At 35.9% G+C, this 10,931-nt stretch overlaps 1 protein-coding gene across 2 annotated transcripts in view; it reads left to right on the forward strand.

Annotated features, from left to right (window-relative positions):
• Window positions 1-7,918, forward strand: part of LOC126266878 (major facilitator superfamily domain-containing protein 6) — a 155,099-nt gene extending 147,181 nt beyond the window's left edge. For both annotated transcript variants that reach the window (XM_049971534.1, XM_049971535.1), the window contains one exon: window positions 2,888-7,918. In XM_049971534.1, the coding sequence (XP_049827491.1) occupies window positions 2,888-2,967 (80 nt within the window). In that variant the 3' untranslated portion in view covers window positions 2,968-7,918. The remainder of the gene's footprint in view (window positions 1-2,887) is intronic.
• Window positions 7,919-10,931: the final 3,013 nt, after the last annotated feature.

Below are 10,931 nucleotides of genomic sequence, written 5' to 3' on the forward strand. Positions count from 1 at the left end.
TTTCACAGGTAAACTGAATGTAAGTAAAAGAATCTTGCATTTCGTTTGTATTAGAAATAGTTAACAAATGTAGTTATTAACTGGTACTTACAAACAATAAATGTTGAGTTGGGTTATGAGCATTCAGCAGAAGTATTGAGCTACATAGTTTGTCTGTGTGTAACATGCATCCTCCCGTAAATAAATTTCTACTAGATGCAGTAAGTTGGCTAAAGAGAAAGAAAGGTCCTAACTACAGTTAGAGACAATTGATTGTTATCACATAATCTCATTTATCCAGGAGCTCAACTTTTATCACTGCTAAATACAGATTAGATAACAGTTGGTATAATAAATTACTTAACTTGCAACAGTTTCTGACATAAGTAGTGTTTTAGTGCCCATGTATATACGTTTATTCCGCTTTCAAAAATACATTTATGTATGAAATGTAGAATAAGGACTTTCTGTTTATGATTAATGAATAGCCATTTGTGCTGTGGAATAAATAAAAATGTTGTATTCCTCAGTGTTGTAAGCCTTTTCACCTTTGTTTATCACATTTTATAGTAGTTATTTTGTTCTATCTTTTCTGTCATTTTTACTTACCTTACTTTATTCTAATATGCCTTCCATACTGACAATGGTCTGAGGTGAGAATGGAGTTCCCTTGTTTATTAGGTAGTGTAATCCACAAAGTAATGAACTGTTTTTGTCTGATTACTGTTTGTGCTCTCTCTCTCTCTCTCTCTCTCTCTCTCTCTCTCTCTCTCTCTCTCACACACACACACACACACACACACACACACACACACACACACACACACGAATGTGGCTAGAGAGTTTTAATACAGTCCCTCGGATATGCCATCACAGTATTTAAGATAACTCAGTCAGACACATAATCCTGTTCAGTGGACACATTAAAAGTAGAAAAAGGAGCTATTCCTGCTTTCAGAACAGTCAGTTCTTTTACCAGGTAGACAGAAGGGTTATGTTTAGGGGAGAGAGGTTGAGATGAACCCACCAGTTGTCATAAAGAGGACTAGTTCTTAATGTGTGTATCATCAGTACTGAAATTCTGCCTTTTATAGGTAAGTATTGGCTAGCAATTATTTCTCCTTGTAATATTACAGTTTTGTCATGTGAATTCTCCTTTGATATGGAGGGATATTTGAAGAGTAAGGGCCATTATGTTATAAAAAATATTAACTAGAAAGAGTTTTTTTTGCCAGTTTTAGTTTGCTACAAACATTCACTTTTCCATGTGATCGCAGTTCACTTCTAAGCTCTTTCTGTAACAGTGCATTAGTTTCATCAGGGTCCTGTACATACAAGTTCTCCGTCTGGGAATGGAACCAGTTGACGATAGCAGTCATGAGTTTGGGTCATCTTCAAATCATTATCCACCAATCTATTGTTTCAAATGCAGGATGAAGTAATTTTCATTGGTTACCAGGTTGGGACTGTAGGATACGTGGCCAAAAAGTTCCCAGAGACAACATTAAATTGTTTCATTGGTATGGGCAGTGGTGCATACAGAAGCACTCTTGAGGATGTGGCAGTTTCCCACATTGACAACTATGCCTTATCTCCTCAGTTTGGTGACTATTTTGCAGTACAATTGTTGACCCACATTCCATGAAATCAATCAGAGGGCTGTCCTTTTTGTTCCAGAAACAGTAGCCATCATGTTTCAAATTGAATAAGGAGATTACTGGAATGTTTTCCATTTTGAGAAGTTGGTGCCACTGCACTCAACGCAGTTTTGGTTCTGTATTGGTGTAGGATATCCATGTCTCAATTCCCATAACAGTGTGAGAGAACAAAGAAGCTCCATCTTGTCAGCACTTTCCCGCTTCACAGCTCTGGCTATTTGTCTTTGTAAGCTTATTTGGTATCCACCTTGTACACAGTTTGTGATATCTCAGCTTTTCCATGATAGTGGTGTGAGTAGTGGTGCATCCAACATGAGGAAATGCATCACCTATAACACTGACCATCAGTTGTTGATCAAATCACAGTTTTTGGTCCACATACTGCTCAGCTTCACACACCTGGATGTTGGGCCTGCCAATTTGCCCTTTATCACATCAATTTTTAGATTCTTGATACCATTGTCTAACCTTTTTTTCTCTCATTTCTGTAGGCTAATAAACTAAACTCGAATTCAGACTAAGCTGAGCAGCGGTAGAGCGTCCTGCATACAAAATCAAGTTACATTATGGTCCTTGGAATTGACAGAAGCGATGATTTTCAAAGCTGCTGCTGTTTGCTCTTACCCACAGTCAACTATCTTCTGAATGAAAACATTGATTCCTGTGGTCTCATAAATGATCATGAATAACACTACATCTGTGCAACTTTATTCTGAGGCTGACAATGTTTAAATATGCTTTTCAAATATACATCATTCTAAATATTCTTAGCCATTTTATAGTGATGATTTCATGTTGTTCTTTATTTTCTGCATCTTTATTCCACATTTATGTGCATCTTTATTCCTTATTTATTTCAGTTTGCCTCTGTCATCCATACACTTAAGAAGTACTGTCTCACATTGTTTCATTATTTACAACTATGTTGGCCATATAATACTCACATCACTTCTATGTTATTCCATTAAGCTTGCTTGTCCACATACTATTGCTCCATCTGTGATGGGTAATTCATATTCTGGTTTTACATTACTTAAGACAACCTGTATTCATTACAGTACAAATACATTCACTTTATACACCATATGTACCTGTAAAAACAAAACAAAAAAAAAAAAAAAAAATTCGCAGTTCTTTCTAAATTATTGACTCAATTCTTATTTTTTGTGAATGGTAGTTTTGGTGCAATAAAAATGAAACCAGTAGCAGGTAAATAAAAAAATTGTTAACCTTTGTTTTGATGATTTTAGATTCTGAAAGCCCAAGATACGCTGCACCAAGTGAGGCGGTGATGATGCTGAGTGATGAGCAGGAAGCACCAGTTTCATGAGCGATGAGTGCTGCTCTGTGCATTGAGAAGATATGAAGCCTACTATTATAAGCTTGAGGCAGCTTATTGTGTTACTGTCTGTTGTCTCTGAACAGTTTATTTTTATATGGATAATTCCAGATGATGATGGGCATCAGACAGTGAGATGCCAATGACCTATAATGGGTATTTATTTCAAGTCAGAACTGTAAGTTCATTACCGGTGAAACATTTTATAATAGCTGTTGTTTCTGCAACAACAAAAAAAATTTATCTTGACTAGCGGCATAGATGAAAGATGATCCAAAGAATGCACTGTGTGTGGTATCATAGTTTTTGTATATATATTCAGGTTCAATATGAAAATAAGAACTTCAAATTTTTCATGACATATAACAGAAATGTCAGCACTAAGCATCAATGAAGAAAAGAAAATCTACTCATGTTCTACATCATATATTTTTCACAACATGAACAATGTCCCAAAAAATGGATAGATGTTTCCATAAATTCTAGACAAGAACATAGTGCATGTGCTGACACCAACTGTTTTTAAAGAAACAAAACGGGTAATAGTTTGTCAACTGTCCTTGTCATTCTCATAGTCATTCACCTTGTCATGACTGAAAAATGCATTGTCCTTATTTTTAACATGAACATTGGAATATGTGGGTACAGTTGTACTTAATTGAAGCAGTATGTTCTTCATGGAAATTGATTTGCTTGCTACTTGTGATATTCATATGTAAAAACTGTTTTAAAGTACAGGAATTAAGCTCTCTTGCACACTGCTCCCGGTTATATGTGCATAATATTGTTTTGTTTTCTTCTTTGTTGTAAATTTTTGTCAGTTCTTATGTGTGCAGTGTAGCACATAGGTCTGGTGATACCTTGTCATATTGGCCAGTAGTTATCAGCAAAATGTTGCTCTGATTTTCCAAGCTTTTGTTTGTTTAACCTTCACAAACATGCAAATCATCCAGTGTAATATAGTATAGATAAAAAAAATCTACTTACCAAGCGACAACAATAAAGGGTGTCTTGTATAAGCAACAGTTCTCTTTTGTGCCTTTTTATCCCTAACCCAGTCTCTAGGCAATCTTCTTTGCTTTATGATTGTCACCGACATCATTCAACCCTTTGCTCCCTGGTGGAAAATGAAGAATATTCTATGTACAAATGTGTAGTTTCATGACAAAGTATACTGATAAAATTTTCATGAGATTTCAGCTGTGTCAAGTGGTTGAATATCTGTAAGGTTTCAGCTTAGTGCTCCTTGGCCAAAAGATTGTGAATATTCAATCACTCAATGTGACTGAAAGTCAGAGAAAATTTTATCAGAAGAGTACTGGCACTCTCCATGTGAAAGCTGATGTTTCTTTGTAACAGTTTGTCTGAAACTCTGTTGCCACGTGGTAAGTAGATTTTTTTCTGTGTGTATTCATGGAAGTAGTATATTAGAAAGACTTTTTGTGGATAATGAGTTCAGTTATATTTCAACTCATCATTATAACCAAGCTCCAAATTGCATGAATGTTGACAGTGATGAGGAGCTGGAGAAGAGCAATTGTAAGCAACCTCCTTTAGAAAAGTGGTAACTTTTATCTAGTGTTAAAACAGGGTGTTGCTGTCATTTGTAATGGATAAAACAACTAACATATTTATAATATTTGTGATTTTTTCAGTTGAGTTCATTTACTTTTGCTCATAGGCAAATTCTTAAGACATTTCCCCTATTAGCGCTGCAAAATTCAGTGTCAGTTTAAGGATTCCTAAAAATAAAAAACTATATGGCTGTCCCTTGTGTATGGTCAGTTTTCAATTCATCTCTACGTGACCATTCAATCCAATTGACACAATACAAAAACGTAAAAATTTGCAAGTTTAATAAAGTCTTATTCCTTAGCGTAATGAGGTGTTCAGAGAAGAATGGTCTATAATGACTGAAGGGATGTGGCTTCACTCATGAGAAACTGTAAGTAAAAAGAAATAGTAACCATACTATGAGATTAAACTGACCTGCAATGTTAGTGAATTCAAAAAACATTTTCTGTAAATGAAGTTGTAATTGTTTCTCCAAGCATAAGGAAGAGCCAGTCCAGTACCTGTGATGTACCAAAAATTGCTTTATCACTCATTCTCCATTAAAAAAATTGATATTTCTTAAAATAAATAGAATAGAGCATTCAGCAATGTCACTAAGTTGCAGTTATGTTATAGCCTGTCATAACAGGACAAGAAAATGCACATAATTAGTCAAACAGTCAGAATCTTTTCACCCTTCACTTGGCTCTCTATGTTTGAAGGAACACTTTTTCAAGATTTTAATTAGTTAAAATTTTGTTGTTGTTTGTACTACGTAAGCAAAAGCAATTTGCTGCTGATAGCAGGATGTCGAGGAATTCACAAGTGAAAAATGCTTCAGTCAAGAATAATTTTAGTAAGCTTTTATACAAGACATGCAGGATGCACATAGACTACATTTTCTACAATTAGTTTCTTGCCATAGATGAAATACTGTGTCAGCTTTAATGCTGTCTGTGAGCATGAAAAAATATCCGTTCGTGAACAAGAAAAAATATTTGTGTCTTATTTCTGTTATACGTCATTAGCAATTATACACCATTTACATATATTGAATCTAAATGGAGTATGTTAAATTATTGGCCATAGGTTTCGCTACTATATTTTGTTCAGTTACAAACAAATATGCATGTAAACTACAGAGATCTAATAGTAATACATTTCATTAAGCTTTTATTCCTTTTTTTACACATATGTGGGCCATATGAAAGTAAGAGTAACAGTTTTTAAAATGTTAATTTTTAGAAAAACCAACTACATAATTTTAATTTACACACTTTCTGCCACTTTTCAACGTAGTCTCCATTCCTGTCCACACATTTTTCCATCATGCAAGTTTGAAAGTACTCTTGTCTAGAACTGTTCCAATTTCTCAAAGACACAAACAAAATACAAAATATAGTGGTAGTCAGTGGGTGCCACGTCATGACTGTAGGGAGGATGTAGAAGAGTTTCTTCACCCAAATATCCTGACATTCTCCACAGCGAAAGAGCAAAATGAGAAAGTGTGTTATCTTGGTGCAGGATGATCTTCTCAGAGTTTTTACCACAGCATGCATGATGGAGCTTCAAAAGTCTTGATATAGTGGGCAACATTTATGATTTGGCCAGATTCAAGAAACTGAATCAGAATGCAACCCCATTCTTTCCAGATGACAGTGCCCGTTACTTTCCCAGCAGAAGTCACTGTCTTCAGTTTTTTCTTCAATTGCTAATCCAACGGGTATGGTGTTTTGTTTCAGGAATGATAGAATGAGCTTTCATTACATCCACAACATTAATTAAAAAATTATCACCTTCATTTTGATATCTCTGAAGATTTTGGGTAATAGTTCTTTTCTGAATTTTGTGGTCCTCTGTCAGTAAATGTAAGACACAACAGGCACAAACTTTTTGGCAACCTAAGCTTTGAATCATTTCTTTCACTGCTCTGTATTCTATTGCAAGATTTGGCATGATTTCATTCACTGTAACACACCTGTCTTCTCTAATGCACCCATCGGCCCTTTGCTTGTGTCCCATGGAGGTAGTTCAAGGATGAGTGCCACATGGCTCATCTTGGATGCTTATGTTTCCATCTTGGAAATGTTTCATCCATCTCCTAACACTGTTGGCTTACACCCATGCGGACATCTCCATACATACATTGTTGTCTGATACGAATTTCAGCTGCAAATTTTCCCATTTTAATGAGGAATCCAGTGACAGCATGTTGTTGAAACAAAACATTGATGTCAACCATTTTAGAAGTACTTCCCCTGGTTGCTCGATAGATCTTAATGATATGCAACATATGGTGTAAAATCTGTAGAATTCAATCCTGTTGTCATTTTGGTTACTTTGTTTACAGATGCTAATGATATCACAATATGGCAACATGTGGTGTAAAATCTATAGAGTACGATCCTGTAGTCATTTTGGTTACTTTGTTTGCAGGTCAGCATAAGTCATTAGTGCTTATAGAAAATTTGTGGTTATGTAGCATGAGTGCAAGAAAACATGTTTACAAAATTGCAACTGTCGTATTAAGTATGGCAGAAGGCCTGTAATAAGTGGATTTTTGTCATCACTCAATGGATATAACAAAATGCAAGTGTTTGCGAAAGCTAATGTATGATGCCTACCTATCTCTGAATCCTCTTTCACACAGACGCTAATGAAGGAAAAAACAATGTATATGACTCATGTCTCTTTCTACAAACTGTGTGTCTCTGGACTATTATGATGTTTTAAAACATTATAACTGTAAATTTATGTTATAACTACTTACTGAAAAATTTAATGATGCAATACTTAGTCAGTAGTTTGTTCTTCTTTCACATTGGAGTGGATGATTTTGCTTGTAGAGTATCTGAAGGTTGTTCCCATGAGATGGTTACACACAACTGAAAACCATAAATCACCAGATTTCTTTTGATGTTTTTCATTAAGTAGACCTATCCACTCTGTCAAGAACCTATTCTGTACACATGATACTCAATGGAAAAAAAGAGTAGAATAGATATACCTTCTTGCCAATTGAATATAAAATATTCTGTTTTTATTTTGTAATAGTTTAAAGTAGCTGTGATATCCTTTTTTAAGTGTACCTACTTCAGTGAACAAAGAATGTGGTGGCAATTAGTATGTGATTCCCTAGTATTATCAGTAGTTAACAGACTTGCAGAAGTAGTAGATGTAATTTTAGTGAAAAACATTAAACACCTTTACTCGCTGATCCTGTGATATTGCCAAAGAAGCAAAAAGATCAGAGATGGGCTCTTATAAAAAAAAATATAATTTAATAATTGGTTGTCAATGTTCCTGTTGTCACACACTAAATGTTAAAATATTTATATTTTGAATTAGATGTTTTGTATTTTTGTAAATAAATTGTTTTTCAAACGGCTACTGGGATTAAAAAGTCTCTTCGCCATTTCACTTCTGCACACATTTTTCCTTTGTGTCTTTATCTATTGACAATAACTGTCCCAGAAAATCAGAAAATTGTTGAATTGTTTTGACACTGTGTGCTGCTTTATAAAGTCTTGTAAACTTTATGGGTGAATATTCCTAATAAGCAGTTCTACACATTGGACACAAATTTAGGCATTAATTGCAAAAGAATTTAGAGGTTTATGAGGTAACAATAGAAATGGCAAAGAAAAAACATTGTGAGAATAATTGTTAGGTTTATATATTAAAAAGTACTGACTCTATTATTGTAGTGCCTAACATAAACAGTCTGTCATAATTAAAGCAAATAAAAAAACATCACCACCATAAATAAAGTAGCAGTGGGGAGATATTAAGACCATTACAAACAATTGGAAAGGAGTAAATGGTTAGTGAAACATCTAACAGACCTGACGACAAGTTTTAAAAACATTGTATGAGGAAGTTAAAGGTACACTGACAGAACAGATGTGAAAATCAGTCACATTTTAAAAAATTATTGCTAGCAGGGAAGCAGTAGTTTCTTTATTAAATAAATAAAGATAGAAAGGAAGAAATCGTGTAGAATTTATGCTGTCTGGTAACAAACTGACCGATAGAAGTTATATACAACAAATGTTAAAGGAAAAAAATACGACACTTTTCTTCCATGAACTCATTGGTCCATTATTATTATTATTATTATTATTATTATTATTATTATTATTGCTGCTATTACTGTTATTATTGTTGCAGTCTGTTGCTAGACTTACAAAACTTAATACATGCTGAGATCTGATACAGCGAGAACAGATGTGAAGCATAATGCGTTACCTTGAGACAGTGTTATTATTTAGAACAATCGCACATTTCATGGATAGAACAAGTTAGACCAGTTCAAGGAAGCTGCTGTGTAACTAGCTAACATAAAGTGAGTACTGTCAAGTTTGTTTGGTAACCAAATGAGAATTAATACACAGAAATTAATAGTCACAGAACTTCACTCTGCTGCAAGAAGAAATCGATGACAGCACTCGTAGCAGCCAGTGTACGAACCTTGTTAACAGCTCGTCGACCTGTCATCACTACGATCTAATGCGTGTCACTACACGATCCTCCTTGGGGAAAATGGGATGTCATTCTCAATTTGCACTGGGAACCTCGTCCAGGAATTGTGCCACCCGGATGTGTATGGCTTTGTGTTTGAGCCGCCGATGGTTCCAGTTGAGGTTGTTGAACTTCAAGCAGAGGTTGCAGCTTGTTGCATTGAGCATTTGGTTGTGACATTTCTTGCAAAATGAAACCTGTCTTCACTCTATCGATTGAGACAGTGTTAAGCTTGCCACTGATGGGAATTTCTAATGTTCGTCCACTTTGGCTAAGGATATGATTCAGGATGTACTTGGAGGCATCAGTGCAGGTTTCACCCCATCTCTGCCCAACGTTACGTACTGACAGGTTTGAGTCTTGATGCACAAAGATTTGTGAGGTTCTGTGACGCGATGCTTGACATGGCCAGATTTGTGACATTCATTATCAAGTGAGTAATGAAAACCTGATTCTTTTGAGATATCCAACATGATTGTACGTAGGTTGATGAATTTATCAGGTAGCTGTAGAACTTCTCAGCCAGAGAAGCATCTTGGTTTGGCTCACAAATATTATGTAGGCCGAGTAAGACTAATGGTAACACAGATGACCAATTTGACTCGTGGCACAGTAGTGCAGCTTTTAACAGCTGGTGCCAGCATTCAATCATACCATTGGGTAGCACTCAAACTGACATCCTCGGTCTGTTGCGATGTGATGTAGGCAACCAACACAGGATACCCACTATAAAACAAAGACAATGGCCAATGTCTTGGGTGAAATTTTTCCACTTGGATGGCCTCTGGCCCACCATTGGGTAAAACAGTCAGTCATTTCAAAAGATATTGTTGTCCATCTGAAGGGGGTAATGGCTCTACCACATCATTGTGAACATTTGCAAATCGTGCTATTGTCTTGAAAATAACCTACTGGGGCATGTATATGGTGAGAAATCCTGCTGGATTGGCTTTGTGAACATGCACAAGCTAAGGTTTGACAATCTTTTTGTATTCCTGACCATACAAGATGGCTAGTTATTATCTTTTTCGTTGCCTCGATGCCGGGGTGACATAGGTTGTGTAAGCTTTTAAAAGCATGAAGATACGAAAGAGCAAAACATTGTACCATTCAGAACCTCGCAGTATAGTTTGACATTCATGCCTGGAACATCAGTAATTCTCAGTTCAAGACCGGATGCTGTGTCTTTTAAACATTCCTGTAGCTCTTGATCAGATTACTGCGACTTGGCTAGCTGCGTAAAGTCTACCATTTCCATGATATCGCCCACTTGGGGAAGGCAGTGTGCCACTACGTAATCCATTCCTGACATGTATTGCACATCTGTGGTAAATTGTGCAACAAACTCCAATTGATTACATTATCTTAGTCAGCTTTTGTCAATATTTTGCCAAAAGGCATAGATGAGGGGGGTCTGTACAAATTGCAGATTCCCTCGCTTCCAAATACATACAAAAACATCTTATGGACTCGTAAACAGTGAGTAATTCGCGGTTGTACACACTCCATTTTTGTTGTGCTGGAGAGAGTTTATGTGAGCAAAACACAAGGGGCTGCCAGGCATTGTGTACTTATTGATGTAGCAGAGCACTGATTGTGGTTTGGCTGGTATCAACTGCAAGTGTCATAGCTGTTTCTAATTCTGAGTGTGCAAGAAGTGCTGTATTTGCTATGCTTTGTTTAGCTGGAGTGACAGCTGTGTTCATTGTGTATGTCCACTTTATCGGTGTTCTTCCTTTAACTTTAGGACCAGGCAATGCCATGGTAAGAAGCTCTTGAAGTTCTGCTAAATAAAGTAGATTGCACCAATAAAGACTGAGAATTCCTAAGAATCTGGACAGTTTTTAGTAGTCTGTGGCAATGGAATACGTAATATGGCT

The sequence above is a fragment of the Schistocerca gregaria genome, chromosome 4 (assembly GCF_023897955.1).
Source record: "Schistocerca gregaria isolate iqSchGreg1 chromosome 4, iqSchGreg1.2, whole genome shotgun sequence".
Lineage (NCBI taxonomy): Eukaryota > Metazoa > Arthropoda > Insecta > Orthoptera > Acrididae > Schistocerca > Schistocerca gregaria.